The 17,268-nt window shown below is 42.1% G+C and overlaps 1 protein-coding gene across 4 annotated transcripts in view; it reads left to right on the forward strand.

The window, feature by feature from the left end:
* Window positions 1–17,268, forward strand: part of XYLT1 (xylosyltransferase 1) — a 192,603-nt gene that overhangs the window by 48,194 nt on the left and 127,141 nt on the right. For 2 of the 4 annotated variants that reach the window (XM_057409117.1, XM_057409026.1), the window contains exon 2: window positions 4,444–4,482. The exons of 1 other annotated variant lie outside the window; for it this stretch is intronic. In XM_057409117.1, coding sequence (XP_057265100.1) covers window positions 4,444–4,482 — 39 coding nt within the window. Of the gene's footprint in view, window positions 1–4,443; window positions 4,483–9,243; window positions 9,523–17,268 lie in introns of those variants that run through there. One more of the 4 variants, XM_057409375.1, reaches the window with a different exon arrangement.

The raw sequence follows: 17,268 nt of genomic DNA on the forward strand, positions 1-17,268 counted from the left end.
GCAGCGACTGAGCTGTTGGAGAGGACGTGTGAAATGTCACTTCTAGGTGAATGTTTTCTGTCTTTGTCTGAAACTGTGGTTTCATGTGAGGAAGTATTTGGTGGTGATGCTGGCATTTGTTACTACTGCTTGCCTCCTTTTCCTGTACCTAACTGCTGGTTCTTTCCTTCTGTCCTCCTGACTTTTCTGGGCACCCCTCTGCAGTACCAGCACAGCAGTCCTTGCCTCATGTCATGAGCTGGGTGAAGGAACTCATTCAGCTGTAAAATGACGCAGAACAAATAAATAAAATAAGCAAACAACCTTTCTGGCTGGTTTGGTTCTCCTGTGCAGGACAGGGCCTGGCTGCACAAAATGTGGATCCAAAAGCTGCTGCTGTGTGAGTTCTGGGGTGAGGGCACCTGCAACTGGCACTGCTGCTGAGAAACCAGTGTGCTATGTGAAGCCACATGCAAGTCAGTGCTGCCTCCAGGGATGGAGAGAAGTGACTAGGACCTGAGTGAAAAAGCTTTTCAGGTGCCTGCCACACTTGTCAAAGCTGAACAAAGCTGCACAGGAACCGAAAATGCACAGTCCAGAAGTGATGGAAGGGGCAGCAAGCAGAAGACATGACTGCAGAATGGGTCCAGTGCAGCCAACAGCATTCTGAGTGTAAGCACTGGGCTTTCCTGCAGTCAGTCTTGGACTGCCACCAAAAATATGTGTGATTAATTTGAGCCATAGATTGAGTTACTGTATTGCAACCTGATGGCTCTTGAAACAGTGCTAGAAAAACATTTTTTGTGGCATGGGAGGGAGACGTGTCTTGTGGTCAAGGTCCTAGACAGTGACTTAAGGATTTCTCTCACATTTCCTGTGTGACTTTGGAACAGTTGGTTTGTCTGTACCTCAGTTCCTCTGAATCTTCCCATCCTTTAGTTTTGTTTTGGGAAGGTTGTAGCGTCTGTGAAATTAGCTGTCTCTTTCCTGTATGTGAGCGAGACATAGCCCTTCATGAAAAACAGGGTAACCAGACCCAGGCCAGAGTCGCTGTACTCAGTGTCACCTTTCGATAGTAAACAGAGTCTTACCCTGATCGGTCTTTAAGTGTGATAAATGTGGCATGCCGTTTATACATCAGTGTCGGACTGTTTACACTCCAATTCCACTACAGATTTCATTTGATCACAAGCACTGGAGATTAATGATTCATAGCACTTGAAAAATGGCAGTCTGAAATTTCAGATGGGGTGATGGCCAACATCCCTGGGGTTTAGTTGTAACAACTCCTGTGGTACTATGGCAGGCTGCTGAAACCTGGTAGAGTGTAAGTGGAACATACACAAGCCAAGCAAAACTTTGCTCAGAATGGCGCCAGTTGTTCTGCTGTTTGTTCCTAAGCATTGCTGTGGGTAGACATGGACAAGTGATAACTTTGCTCTCTGACTCAGACTTTTCATTAGCAGCTAATAATCAATGAGAGCCGTCAGGTTGGACAAAGTAAAGAGGTTGTAACCTTAAAAAAATAAGCGTGTAGCCTCATCCCTCACACAGTCTGTTCCTGTAGACATTACCATACATAACCGTGTTTCAGGCCACACAGAGGAGCTGGAGAAGAGCAATGGGATTCAAATGCAACATATTGAATTGGCACTAGTGATGGGTAGATAATTTTAAGAACATTCCTTTTCCGGCAGTAAGAGTGAAAGCCTTCCTTTTAAGTTGTTGAATTTAACTGTGTTTATGTTCTCCCTCCTTCTTCACCTTCCTCAGTTTTCTTATTGCCCTGCTTAAAGAGAATTGGGATGCATTCTCCACAGCTATGTTTTGGGGACCTTCAGGTCAGCTCCAAGAGGTGTGATTAGTGCAGTACCTGTAGCTGCATGGGTGAAACAGGAAAGCAGAGCAGGTAGCTGCGAACCGAGTGAAGAAAGTAGCCTCTGGGTGAGGCAGAGGTGGCATCCAGAAACAGCCCAGCAAAGTCTCTTCATCTTTGTTTCAGTCAGTGGATGCTGAGGAAGTGATGTTACACTGTGGGAACTACTGTTGTGAGAAAGGGGAAAAACCCAAACCTGCACCATCTCTAGCAGTTGTGCTGGTGCAAAAAAGTGTGAGATGGGGAAGAAGAAATTTACCTGTTCTGTTCCTACTTTTGCCCATAAAAGCCAAGCTTCATTTTTCCTTTGATAATTTGGAAGCAAATGGCATGTCGTGTATGGATTATGTGTGTTCCTCATGATGGGAGAAACAGATCCCCCTGTAATGCTACAGCACCAGTTCCCTGCACAGTGGCTACAGTACAAGTCAACACAAATAACAATAGCCAAAACAAGGAGGAAAATTAACGGAAAAAACTGTAGCATCATGGTTACAGGCCCACGATGATGCACCATGTTCCACATGGGGAAATAATGCCATGCAAAACCCATTTTATGTTTGCAATTTTATTTAGTCAAGAAAGCTTTTGAGATTAATAATTGTTTTAAGTAATCTGTTGTGTTCAGCAAACATTAGACTTAGTTTGTCTGGCTTTTAAACAGTCTGAAGCCTTATCTATTACAGGAATCCCCTGATCTTTCCAGGATGTTTTATATATACAGTAGCTACTTCCTCTTATAGAAATAATGTCATTTGGAAGTGAACAGTACATGCTGAAAAAGCTTTTGTCTGCAATCAAATTGGCAGCGACTGAGAAAATCCAGATGATCTCCCAAAGGGGAGTCTGTGCAGCTGGGCCATTCTTTGTAACAGTAGTGTTTTGCTTTTTCTGTTTAAATATGTGTTGTATTCTGTCTGCCACACACACCTGCTCTGTTACAAATTTGAGTGGGACAATGTAGGACAATGTTGTGACCAAACTAGCATTGCTTAGAGTCCAGCTGCAGAGTGGATGAGTTTGTCCCCACACAGTCTGTAAGACAAGAGGTGGGAGTGCTGACGCCATTTGTCTTTAGAAATGTGAAGCCATCCAAGGACAAGATTCCTCTCGCTTCTTCTCTCACCAGATGATTTCCCCTCTCCCCAGCTTAGCTGATGACATTGAGAATTTCACGGATGTTTCTCAGTCTCCTTCCAGTCTTGATATTATTTGGCCCTAATATCCACTACATGTGTATAATAATGGTACACTGATGTTAGAATATGTTGGTGAAAATGATGTGTAAGATGGCACTGTGACAGAGGTAATCGGGGACTTTTTCACCTGGGCACAATGTGCTGCCTGGCCCATGATCTACTGAGTGAATGAAAGATGTATTGAGGGTTTCAAGGCAAATTTTTTCCTTAGCTTTTTTCCCCTGGACTGATAGCTTGTTTCTTCATGAGTGTATTTGCAGTGAATATTAAACCAAAAGGTGCTTTATAGGCATAATTAAAATTAAAAGGAGTTTATAGTTTTTTGGAGGAAAGCCAGACTTTTAAATTTTTTTTCCTCTTCTGTGATTTAGCTAACGTGAGGCTCACAATGTGTGCATCTGGGGATAGCGAAACTCTAAATTAGTCTCAGGAGCCCCATAATCTGACAGACAAAAATTTACCCTACTAAACTAAAGCTGTGTAATTTCGACAGGTGTGATGGATTAAAGAGAAAACATTGACCTGGTTCCACTCTGCTAGGCTTTCCAATTACACAGGATGCTGTAGAAAGCAAGACCTTGCAGAGTAATACCTCGACCAGCAAGACTGAGGTTTTAAATGTCCCTTATGCTTTGAAAGATCTTCCTTTGAAGATCTTGCTTGAGCGCTAATCCCAGAACATTAATGAAGGAGTCTCCTGTAGGTAGGGATGTTATCTCTTTGTAGTCTGTTTATCAGCTGGCTAAATAGACAATTTTTATGCCTTTGTGCTTAGAAGCTCTTTAATGAGATCTGAATTTTCTGGCCAAGCCAAGTTAAGAGTTCGGATTTTGCCTCCAAGGAAGATGCCAGCCTGCAGAAAACGCACAGTGCACTTGGACATAAAACGTGCAGAGATGGAGAAGAGATGTCAGGATGAAATTTTAATGGAAAACAAAACAACCACGATACAGCTTTTGGGAGGAAATATTTTGCCAAGGATATGGTCAGCCCTTTCTGCATCAACTTTCTGAGACAGTTCTAATGCCTTGAAATTACCAGAGCACCAGTCAGTTGTAATCTAAGAAAGAAATGTCAGAGAGGATTAAATGAAAGATGCAAAGGCCTGCTTGTGAGCTTTAGTTGTTCTGTAGTTAATCTCTGATATACTCCAGTTACTGTAGCTTCCTTTGCTCATCTAAATACTGTAGAGACATTGTAATTTCTGTGTGATGATAGGATGTCCAGAAAAGGGGGATCTCTTAAAGTGAGAAAGTTTAAAAACTCTGCCATCCCTGTTCAGGCAGGTGTGTTTGTTCTAACATTGCTTCTTTGGACCAACAATGGTCCAAGTCACTGCCTTTTCCACTATTCCAGAGTAATGGCTGTTTCTGTCTGCTCTTTTTGTAGATTGAACCTCCTAGTCCTTACACAAGCTTGGATACTCAGGTTAGTACCACCCCTCTCCCACTTCCTTTTTACAAGAGATGATTCAAAAGGGAGGGCAGGTCTGGTGTTACCCACCACATCTGTGATATTTGACCATGTTGGTGGCCCTAGAGAAGGTGCCACTGTAATTGCAGTAGTGCTAGCTCCCAACATGACTGACTGGCCAAGAAGAGAGCCACACTTTTCACAGGAAATAGTATGTGCAGATGGTGAGGAGGGGACCTGGTGTACAGTTGGACAACAGCAAAATTGACTTGTATTTTTTAGAAGAGAGGATGCAGTCCTCAAGGCATTGCAAGTAGCCATTCATGGGATTATCATTTCTTTTGGTATACTGAGCTTCCTAGCTTTTCTTATGATCCCCGCTGCTAGTGTGTTACTCTAAAACACTGTTATGCTGCTATTCCCTCTTTAGACATTACTATGAATGGCAATGAATCTGTGGAGAAGCCTGGCACCAGAAGGTCAAAGTGACAGAAGGGATTTTACAAAGTCACTGATGCTTTGATTTGTGTCTTCTAACAAGGCAGCATCATTGATTTCCATTCTCACTGATCTTTGGGAGACAGCCAAGGCAATGGTACTTGCATACTGAAGATGAGTGTTTATTCAGAACACACACTTCCAAAGTCCCTTAGTGACTGCATAAATATTTCTACCTTTGTCTTCTACTGGTCTTTCTCTGGGGAAAACTTTTGACTGTTCTGTTATTTGTTTCAACAAGCCTACTACATCTTTTTTATGTACTTCACTTTGGAGCCAAGCCTTTGCAAGTTTAAACTGGCAAGGAAAGATCACACGAAGATTGTTATACACAGAAGCATTATAAAGTGATATAAAAATACAGAGCACCTAATAAAATACCCATGCATGATGTAGAACTAGAAACACACAGTAGTAATGAAGACTTGTTTTGTTACTTAAAATAGCATAAGAGCATCAGTTTGTGTCAGTGAAGGTGCTGGGGGAGAATGCACGTGTGAGTGTGGGCAAAAGAATGTCACACTTGGAGGAGGAGGAAGTGAAAGGGCAGTCACCATCTCCAGCTGGTACAGCTGCAGCACGTTGCTGGCTGAGGTGATGCCTTCAGCCTCAGCACACCACTTCCTTGTCCTGTCCTACCAGCTGCACCTTTCCTGACCTGCATGTCGTTGCTCTTCCGGCCTGTTCCCTCCTTGCAAACACTGTCAGTGAGTGCCAGGTGACTCAAAGTTGCTGTGCTTTCAAGGGGCCTTAATATTTTTGGGGTCAGGGAGGGCATAAACACATGGTCTAATGTATAATTAAGGTAGAAATTAAGTGTATGCTTATATGTGTTGATATTTCTTTCAGTGTTACTGAAAGCCACATTCACTTCTGAATCCAGTTTCCATAGAAAGCTGCTTACTTTTGACCTTGAAATAGATGAGTGTCAAAACCAACTTCTTATATCCCAACGTGTTTTAGGTTGCTGGGGGCTGCTCAAATGTAGGAGCTGAGACCAGGAAGGGAATGGATTTACTCTGAGAAGTGGAAGTAAATCTGGGTATCACAGCTGAAGGTCAGGACACGACTTTGATTTGTAGGACTGTATTTCTATATTTCTCTTTAGGTGAAATGGTCAAAAGTATTCAGATTAAGAAGTTGTTGGTTTATATCCAGACAAAGAAGTTAGCAGTTTGAGCTTGGGCCACAGTCTTAGCACCAAGTGTCTCTGTTTTCTTTGCTGTGAAACAGCACTGTATAACAAATAATAGCAGCTTTAACATTTTGCTGACTTGAAGAGGATGTTAATATAGTTAGTAAAGAATCGCCATGTCTGCAGAAGTTTCCCCACATGATTTTTTTCTCTTCCTTTTTCTTCGGGGACAGATGGGACTGAGGCATAGTACTGCATTTGAGATGTGTTGAGTAGACTGGTGAACAGCTTCTCTGCTTTGGTGGTTTCCTGCACAATCCTGGGATGAATAAGTTCATTTGAGAGTTTCTCTCCACTGCCCTCTGGTTTCCTGTCTCGACTCTGGTTTGGTTGGTGTTTTGAATGTTGGCATTTCAGACCCATGCTGTGTATTGAAAGGGGACTATATTCTGGAGGCCTTCTCATGAATTTTTCATGCTGCTTCCCCTCCTTTCCTCAGTCTTCCAATCAGCTGTACAACTCTTGAAAATTTTCCAGGTATGGCTGCAAGTTATCCTCTAAAGAGAGAATGGGTACTCTTCCAGCCAGCTCAGCTTCAGCAGTTCTCTCTGAATTCCCCTATGAAAATGTATTTTGGAGTTTGTTGAAGTGAACAGAGGGAAAGCATTTACTTGAGTGCCACACAAGTGTTTTAGGCTGATACTTTTCCAAGGAAAAGACAGTTTCTGCAAACAGAATAATTTTTGCACAGCTCCCTCACATTGTTCTTCTCTTTTAGAGGCATATTAAACTACTTTGTTCAAACTGGACCTGTCAAATTGCGCTACTTGTGTTAGTCAAACAGCAGTATATTGGGGAATGGTCTGATTTGTTTATACCTAGCTGTGCTGGTACAGTGTGTCAAAAGATGATGCAGTCAGATAGTTCCTGTTCTCCCTGTTCTTTTTCTGTGAGTGGGATTATATAGCTCACAAACAACTGTTCTTTAGCTCTTCTCATGTTAAATGGTGTGTGACAAGCGTGAATCATGTCATGTATAAATCTGGTGCAGCAGATTAACAACTATTTAATCAGCTGTGTTCGAGGGAGTAGGATGTGGCAAATATATTTGGACTGTGTTGCAAAATGATACTCATCTATGGTGAAACCAAGATACTTGGTCTTTATTGAAAAAAATATTTTGAAAACAAGCCTCCCATTTCCTATCTCTAGATCTCACTGTGTGCTAATGCCAAAACCAGATACCCTTGAGCGTCCTCAAGGTGCTTGATAAGGTCATGCTGTCAGGATTCTTTTAGAGGTTTCCAGGCATGTGAAATTACCACACAGAGGAGAGCTGAGTGTAATTTGGAGAGAAGGAGGAAAACAGAGAATGAAAGCTGTTTTCAGCTGCTGAGATAGTTGTATATTATATCTGAAACAGCTGTGACTGTTTTTATCATGATTTCAGAAGTTACCTCCATCCATCAGATTGTGGCTGTTTGCATTATGCACTCCCTATCCTTCATTTCACAGAAACACCAGGAGTCAGATGGAACGGCTTCAGCAGCAGTTAGTCCAGAGATAAATTTTGCCCCAGTTATTCATTCCCTCAGAGCAATAGAGTTCGTTATCACCTTTGGGTTAAAGAGATCGTTATCGATTTCCTTCCAAAGCTGTAGCTGTTAGAAGTTGTGTGGTCAGATACTAGGGGGCCTCTGAGGCTTACTGGTACGAGACCACGGAGTATTGCAGCTGGCAGAAGCAATGGGGCCCTGTGGAGCATGAACTGGGGCTGAGTAAATCTGTGCAGCAGTTGCAGTTATTACTGTGCCCTTACCTGCGAGAGGTGAACCCTGCCATGTGTTTCCCTTCTGCCAGTATGAATGTGCTCAGGGCTCGCCCCCAGAGCCACTGTCTGAGGGGGGCTGCGATAAGCCTGTGGCACGCAGATGTGTACCCTTGTGTCTGTGTGGTAAGCGGTTGGTTTTCTAACACTTGGAGGCCAGTAGCATTTTTTCTAAGCTTATGGCAATAATAATAATAAAACCCCAATTTTGCTTTTCAGAATATAGACTGCCAGTTTTTCTTGTGTTATTACAAGCTGAAATATGTATTTGATTTTTGCTGTGCAGTTTCCAGAAGGTGCTTTCACTGTGATAGGTTGTTGCGAGTGTAGCTGGTGGCTTTCAGCCTCCCCTTAAGTGCTGGGTGCAGCTCCCAGGTGCTAATGAGGTGTGAAACTTGGAGATTGCTGAAATAACAGAGGCACTCAGAAGCCAAACTGCAAACCCGCATGCGTATACACCATGCGAGGAGGATTCCAGCTAAAAAGTTACCTTAGCCAAGGGGCGAGACCAGTCCAGGGAGGATTACATTGCAAAGAGCCAGCGTGAAAGATGCTTTGAAGGCATCTTCCTATGGAACACAAGTGCTCTCTCAAGTTGAAGTAAATATTGATACTTGAGTACAGGCAGCAATGTGCTTGTCATAATACAGCAAACCCATGCAGCTTCTTCATGCCCTTCTGTAATTAGGGGGTACCCTTCCTGCAGCATTTTGGCTGCATGCTTCTTACCCGTGTCAGCCTCTTGTCTCTGAGAGCAGCTCAGATGCGGTTTGCTCCCAGACAAAATTTGAATTCTAACAGTAGTGCCTTTAAAGAGACCAGGGGAGAAGACTGCTTGTTGTTGTCCTCTCTACCAATTAATTTCTTTTAGGAGCTAGCTCTTTTTAGAACCAAAATATCCTACCCTGGAGAGCGTCATTTAAGGAACAAAAATTGCCATATTAAAAGGTATTTATTATCCTGTGACTCCTTTCTCTGAGATGAATGTCTGGCTTAATTCAAGAAAAGGCTCAGAACTGAGAGTCATGGTGTGCCATTCTTTTGTGGGTGTTGCACTCCACGATGAAGTGGCCACTTTGAACAGCAAAAACATACTCTTGGTGCGTTTCTTGCAAGTGCCTGACAAGATGCCTTTGTCACAGGTGCAAGTCAAGTAACTTCATTGCTTATAGACTCTCTTAAGTAATTGTGTGCTCAGTTGTTTGACCTTTAGTTACTTCTGTTCAACCCAGAAATTTCAAACTATAAGCCTCAGCTGTGGTGCCAAGAGAGACTCAGGTGTGTGATCTGCCCTTGAAGCCTGCAGGCAGGAGAGAGGCTGTCTGGAGGCATACTGCTGCTGGAAAGCTCATGCACCTTTTACCTGGTTCTTGCCTGGGAACCATCCCTGCTTGGATCCAGAGCACAAGTATGGCAGCAGCGGCAACAGGACAGGTTGCCTAATTATGCATCTGAAAAACGAGATCATTGCCTTTGCAGATAAGTGAGTGTTTTGCCCTTTGTGCATGGACTTAATCAGCATCTGCTTCACTGGGGACTGCACAGCTTGATTTCACCTGCATGCCATGTAGTCACCATCTCTCAGTAAGAGTAGGTAAGAACTGAAAACTTAAAGGTGTTTTATCCACTACTAAAAACAAGAACACTCCCTGCATTATTTGTTAGAGTATCATGTGGAACAGAATCATTAATAATTGGGAAACTTTTTGAAAATAATATGACTAAAAACAATACTCTGAATCTTTTGTGTCTCTGGTGTGGGGTGTGTTTGGGATTAGTTTCTGAGTCTTGTTATAAGTTAGGAACTTGGGGATTTTTCCAGTTTTAGTGAATATTCATGGAAAAAAAAACATAAATTCAGGTATCTTGGAGCCTGTAGAAAAAAGTGGCTTGCAGTTTTTGAGAGATGATTGTGATTGGTAACACCATAAACATGGAATCTTTCATAAAATCATGCTGTGAAGATGAAGTCGAGTTCCAGGGTACTTGCTTTTCAAAATGCAGATGTTTTTTTCTTCTAACTCATTAGTTTGTGGGCTAAGGAGGGGGCATGCCATTTCATAAGGTGCTGAAGTGAGTAAAGAGCTGAAATGCCTATAGGATATATGGCCACTGGGGAAAATGCCACAATTTCTTGTGGTGACTGTGCTCACTTTAACTGAGGATTTTGCATTCTGCCGTCAAAGTGAAGAGGAAACCGTGTGTTTTGAACTTGAAAATGGAAGTAGAATTCGTGGGCTTACCTCTGAAATGCAGTCCTCATAGAAACATCCAATGCAACCAAATTGCTGAGCTACTATTGGCTAATAATTAGAAACACTGATTTGGGGCAAAGATAAACCCAGAAACACAGGGGCTAGAATTGTCTCCATTGTTAAATTGCACAAGAAAGAGAATTTAGGTCTATTTTAGGAGAACCCATCTTTCAAATGGATTGGCTGAGTACACCTGCTCTCTTGGGAGCCTTATAGTCCCCAGCTAAGATCTTAAGAAGATTGTGATACTTCCCAGCAGGAGCTGATTTGCCAGTGTCCTTTTAATTTGCACAGCATTCAAAATGCTTACCAGCAATAGCTAACCTTTTGTGAAGCCTCTGATGGAAAGAGGACTGTAAAATTTAGTTCTGTGCTTGCCAATTTTTACTTTATGGGGCAACTTGGTAGAAGGAAAGATACATAAATTATGTTAATTGTAATCAATTGCCATCAGAACCAAATGGTTCATTATGACCCTGTCCTGCTGTACGGTAAAGCTATTGTATGCTGTCGTGCTCTGTACTTCCAGGAACATCACAGAACAGGGAAATTATTGATTATTCCAGAATAATGGTAACTGGGCTAAAGGATAAACGAATTAGTACTTGATAGCATGAGGTCCGGCTGATTGCTTAAATAAAGCTCTATTGCAGAACTGTTCTGATAGCAAATAGAGAATTATTCCAACAAGGAGAAATATTCTGAGACTAATGGAATCCCTGGGTATCTGTTGCTATTCTTTAAGTGAAATACATCTAGGAGTTGTTCCAATAAATATATATCTAGAAATAAAGAAGTACTTTATATCTCACAGACCACAAACACAATATGTACTTGTGGCAGTTGCAATACTGCAGTGAGGGGCTGTTAAGAGTTTTATAGTTGTTTCCTTCCTCCTCTGCATTTCTTGCTGTTGGAACAGCAAGATAGGAATTCATGTATCATTTTCTAGCCAAATGTTTGGTAGCTCCCTGTTCAAGGTCTCCTAGGCTAACATTTGAGAGCATGCTTAAACTACAAGCACCCACTTAAGTGCAGCTGACTTCAGGGAGACTTCCCCTTGGAGTCCCACTGTGTATCACATATTTCTTACCTATAACCAAATTTCCTTTCCAGTAGTTTAAAATGCGTTTATCTCTGGAGCCCTTTTACATACAGCGGAGTACATCATCTAGGGCGTAATTCACTGTGTCTGCCCTGACTGAGGTGAAGCAGTGGTGTTTTATCCTGGCTGAGGAGGTGACTTGTATTAATGTGAGCAGTGAGTAAAATGCAGGCTGGGTTGCCAGTGTGATCAGTGCGTGGTTCTGGAAGTTTGTGCAGTAGACAGAACACAAAGCTATAGGCAGGTGACCAGTGTCTGGTGGTACCCCTTGTGTGGCATTTTCTGTGCAGCATTTCTTGAGTGACAGCTGGGGTGCATTTTGCTTTGGGATTGGTTTGAAATGATACTGAAATGTTGGGTCTGTTTCTATTTTATTTCATTTTCTATAACAGGTAAATGCAACTGAAAAGGCTAAAGCTTTTGTAGTGCTGCTTTGTTGTTTTTTTTTCCCCACCCCCTGTAATTTTCAGTTCCTCTGGTTGCGCTGGGATTAGACCTCAGTGGCATAAATAGCTCTTATGCAGCAAAGTGCTTCAAAGTGATAATTCCATTTTTTAAGCAGTGAAGTGTAGCACAGAAAATAAAAATACACAAATAATTGCTTAAAACCAGACAATAACTGGATAAATATAGACATACACAGCTGTGTTTTGTGTAGAGCATTTTCCAGATCTAGTTACAATAATTCTGTAGCCAGGGCGACTTCGAAGTGGCTACATCCACTTTCATTTAACACACTGAGCTTTTCTGGGTTTGTAATTAGCCAGTCCTTCAAGTATTGGAGAGCACAGCACAAGGAGAACCTACTTCTGAAACAGTTGTTCTCGATTTATAGAAGTAGGATGAATTCTGCGGAAGGTTCTTTTGCTGCCGCACAGATCACTTGTTCTTTTGCACATTAACCTTCCTCCTCTGACTGCCTTGTTTTACAGTCTTGTTGACGTAGCTTTGCAGTCCCTGTAGGTTTGCCTCATTGTCAGAGTTTACTGGTATCGCTACAAGAGGAATTAACTGGGCTGTAGGCTGGCAATAAAAGCATATTAGTAGCTGGTAAATCCAATGGAGGTAACATCTGTATTACATGCTCCTGTGCGTTTCTGATAGGGAAAATGACTGCAACTGGATTGGTTGCAGTGCAGAAGCCAAAGCAAGAATTAAAAGAAAAAGACACAAATGTTTCGTTGTCCTGACCTAAATAGTGTTCAGTGCTGCAGTTGGTGAGGATGCTGAGGCAGTGGGCTAGTGGGTGACAGTCAATTGGTTGTTGCCCCAGAGCTGGACATCTGTGAAGTGATGGAATTTGATTGAAAACCCTTTTCCATGGGCAATGAGGAAGTAAGCTAATTATCTTCAATTATTTGAAATATCCCCTATATTTGCTCTTCAGGAAAAAGAAACCAAAATTGTGACTTGCTGGTCTGAACACTTTATTAATACTGGTGGGAACTTTGTGTTCAATGTAATTTCTGTGACTGAAAATCTTGTGCTGACCCAGGCCTAACAGGGTGTTTTGGCTGTGGAAACAGCATTGTCCCATGCACATGAGCTGCTCTCCCTCTGCTTCAGCACTTTTTTGTGGCATCCCAGTCATGGTGACAGGGGTGGCCCTGGCCATGAACCATTGTGTCCACTCACACAGACAGCCTTGCACTCCTTTATCTGTTCTGTTTTGACTGCATCCAGCCATGGCAAGCTATGCATTCAATACGGTTATATGACGATTCTAAGCATTTGGAAGCTGCATCCAGTGCTGGGCAGAGCATCTGAATTCGAGGCTTGCCTTTCAAGGCTAAAGCCAGACCCTGTATTATTGCCTAAGCTCTGTGTATTGTGTGCGTGTGGATAGCTGACAGCCTCAGAACAGGATTAGCAAGACCTGTCATGCAGTGAAAATCCCGAGGATGTGAGATTTCTGAAGCTCACACCACCACAGCCCTCAGGCAGAGCTGTGATGTGCCCTCTCCGGCTGTTCAGCCTTCGCAGCCTGTCACCCCGAAGCGTTGCTGATGTCCATCCTCAGAGCAAAACAAACCCAAAGACAACATCCTGCCAAGGATTGCTTCTTTCTGTGAAAGGTGTGGGATTTCCCCCATGGGGAGCAGTTGCCCCAGAGGGACCCTCTCCTGAGGCAGGGTGTAACCCCTCTGTACTGGCATCCCAGGGTGCCCCAGTCATGCTACCCTGCACTGCCCAAGCAAGGTGGTCGGACTTTGGAGAGTGCAGGCTATGCTGTCTATCATGGGAAGACATATACCTGCTCTTTGTTGCAGAACTGCTTCTCTATTTTCATCAACACATAGAATCAGCTAGGTTGGAAAAAACCTTTAAGATCATCAAATCCAAATGTTACCTCAGGGCTGCAAGTCACATTTTATACCTGCTGCTTAACTGGAGAAAAAAATCTGCCATTTCCAGATTCAAATCCAAGATGAAAATGGTGGCTGGGGAGCCTGTGGTGCTGGCTTCTGTTAGGTAGGAAGTGCCAGGTGCTGGCATTCGTAATGGGTTAATAATTTGTATGCGTTACAACAAAGCTAAAGTTGAAGAGGAACTTCCAAGAGGGGTTGTGCTACAGCAGGTTGGTAAGTTCCTGGCTCTTGAAGAGTCAGCTTTAAAACAATTATAGCCCTAAATAGATTTTTTTTATTGCTGTTTATGTGCAATATAATTTATTATACATATCATTCAATGGCTTCAGAATTTTTATGATTATGCCTTTGTTCCTGTGTCTTTTGGCATTTAATTGAACTTTATCCTATGTTCTGAATGTTCCCTAATGTTTGTAATTGCTTGTAATATGTCTTCTAATGTTTGAGTTTCAATACAGCAAATAAAACATTTTAAATAAATGCCGATAATAAAATCATGATATTAGAAAAGTAGTGCTATATAATATATATATAGTGCCTATAAAATGACAATTCATTATTTGGAAATTACCCAGATGTTAATTTGGTTGTGGCCTTCAACAGTGTCTGGTCTCTTAGTAGGCAGGAAACATGCATGTTTGATTGCTGCTTCTGGCAGCTCAGCTTTGAACTTTTTTGAACTGTCAAAGTGTCTTACAAAGGTCAAAAAGTCAGTCTTTATAATAGTTAAAAAAAGAAAAAGGGCAAAAAAAGAGCAGAAGGCAATTTAAATAACAAATCAATGAAGCTTTATCAGTAAGTGCCAGATCAGGCTCAATGAAGCTTTATCAGTAAGTGCTAGATCAGGCTCATAAGGCCTGCTGCCTTTTCCTGTGAAAGCTCGGAAGTGTGGCAGAAGTGGAGTAAATGGAGGTTGTTGCCTTTTCGTTGTAGGCATCCAGCTGATGATATTAGAAAAGTAGTGCTCTATAATACATATATATAGTGCCTATAAAATCAAAATTCATAATTTGCAAATTACCCAGATGCTAATTTGGCTGTGGCCTTCAACAGCCTCTGGTCTCTTAGTAGGCAGGAGACATGCATGTTTGATTGCTGCTTCTCTCGTTCATCGTTTGAATAGCTTTTTAACCCAGCCTTTCAAAACTGACACATAAAGTTGTTGATTTTTTTTATCTTTATTTTTAAATTCTGATGTGTAGCCTAAATTAAAGCACACCCAGGTCTGCTCCAGTCATCCTGTATCACCTTGTGCAGGAGCCTGGGCCATGGGGTGTTGGTGGTGTGCAAGTGCTGTTACTGTCAGGGGTTTGAACATTTGTGTGGAAGATTAAGCATCGTATAACTTGGCCATTCATAAGGGGATGGTTTAGTTCAGCTTGGTGGGGTGTGTTTAAAGAGGTACCTGATAGCTTGCAGGTTGTACTGCATAGGAGGAGCTGCACTGGCTGGGGAGATCTGCAGGTTTCGGTGAGTGGGTGTTTGCTGGTCCCAGCTCCTGCAGGTTTACTGCTAGAGGCTGTGGATCCTGGCACAGCTTCCTTCACCTGAGGCAAACTGGAGGGCTTGGAAAGTCCAAAAGCTTTGAAGAAACTGAAACTCAGGTGAAACTCTTGTTCAGGGTTATACTCCACAGTAGTGACCATGAGGAACTCTTTCATATGTGTTTGAGCCACCTATGTATTTAACTAAGCAGCTGGCCCTGTCTCCATGGGAAGCAGAGGTTTCTGGTGTGTCGCTGCTTCTTGTGATACCAGGAGGTGGAGGTCCAGGTCGAGTCCATCACCTGTAGGTTACCTCAAGTGACAGCAAAATTTGGAGTAACTTCTGTGGGTTAGCCTGTGCTGTGCCTGTGGATCTGAGGGAGCGCAGGCCTCATTCATGTTAAAGACATTTATGCATTTTTGTCTGGATATGTACTATATAAAAAAATCTTTAAATATAAATTTCCCACTCTTTTGTACTAACATTGCTGGTTTTGGTAAATTCTGTTTCCAGCTTACAAGCAACAGTTTTTCGTTCTATATCAAACACCATGATACACATACTGGTTTGGAAGCTGTTCCTTTTACTGTGCTGTGAAAGAAGTTAGTAAAGACCTGTTTTATTTTACTTTGACATGGAGTGTAAAAGTGTGGATCGTGGCAGATCCACAGGTCTATGCCACTTTTGACCATTACCTGAAAATTGACTCTGAAGGCCATGACATTAAAATATGAGAGTGTTATTTCAAATTGCGTTTACTCCAGAGTGAATTAGGAGGCTTTGGCATAGTGCCTGGTGTACACTAGGCTTGCCAGCAGAGGAAGGAACTGTTAGTTCAAGGTGAATTCTTGCCCTGTTTCAGTTTGAATGACTTTCCATGGTAGACAGTCCTATATCTTGGGTTCATCTTTTCAACTCCAGAATTAGTTTGTGCATATTCAAAAGCGTGATTTTCTTGAAGACACTCCTGAAACAGTCACTGAGCCTGTTTGCTCCCTCATTCCCAGCTGTGTTGCTGGGTGCAACCAGAAATGCAAGGATAAAATATTGGTGTCATCTGGGAGATGTTCTCCATTGGCAGAGTGTCTTGGCTGGCAATTTTCATACTGTGTTGGGATCATTAACATCCCCCCCCCCCAAGATCTTAGCAGGTCATGAAAATAAAGTGTTAGCAAGCTGTGGAACGTCATCCTGAGAAATCCAATCTGTAGAGGGTCAACAGAGCTTGCCACTTGGCCGAGAGGGAGGTTTGCTGTCTGGCAGGGATGTGCTGTTCCTAAAAGAATGTTTATTGTTTTCTCAAGTGTCCATGTCCCTCTTCAGACCTTACTGCTCTCCCTTGTCACCTCCTGACATAACTGTTGTGGTTCTGACAACATTTGCTTTCTCTCCTAGGTTTCATGTTCTTAATTAGGTTTAAACTTTGTTTGATGTTTTCCATTATCTGAATGTTTTTCAGACTGAGATTTTTTTTTTTTTTTTGCGTAATGCCTGTCTTCCCTCTGTGGCAGTTATTTTGTTTTCCCTAGGTAAATGTGCTGGCTGGAATAGAACGCTTTCCTGGTGTCCTTATTTCTGTTATTTCCATTATTGTCTTTCTTTGTGATATCGTATGTATCTGAATAACTAAGTGTTTTGACATCTGAAACAATAGTGGGGGCTAAATTCTGTCAGTGCTGTTTGCTTGAAAAATGTGGTATTTTTCAGATTCAAAATTATAGGACTTAGGCTGAAATGAGACTTGTAGCTTGGCTTTCTAGTTATGAAACTGTTGTTTTCCCTAGATGTTTTGAAACCATGAATAACTCTATCTTTCTGCAGGGGAAAATAACTTACAGTGCTGGGTAATAGCCCTTACTCAATAAAACACAAGAAGGCTTGCAAGTTAGGCAGTTGCATCAGTGTGAACACTCACATGCTTTGAATTGAAGATGTTGTTTGTTTCCTTGAGTCTGGCCATTAGTGCCAAAACATTTGCTTATAATTTCAGTGAATTGGCTTTTGCTGTCCTAATAGACATTTTAATTATTTATTGGCAGCAGTGCTAAAAAGGAGTGAGTTTCAAAGATGCGTGCACTTAAAGTTGACACATGAACAAGTGCATTTAAAATGCCTGCTTCACCATT

Source organism: Pezoporus wallicus, unplaced genomic scaffold, assembly GCF_028554395.1.
Source record: "Pezoporus wallicus isolate ANWC-B61680 ecotype Strahan unplaced genomic scaffold, APGP_CSIRO_Pwel_v1 contig_8000, whole genome shotgun sequence".
Lineage (NCBI taxonomy): Eukaryota > Metazoa > Chordata > Aves > Psittaciformes > Psittacidae > Pezoporus > Pezoporus wallicus.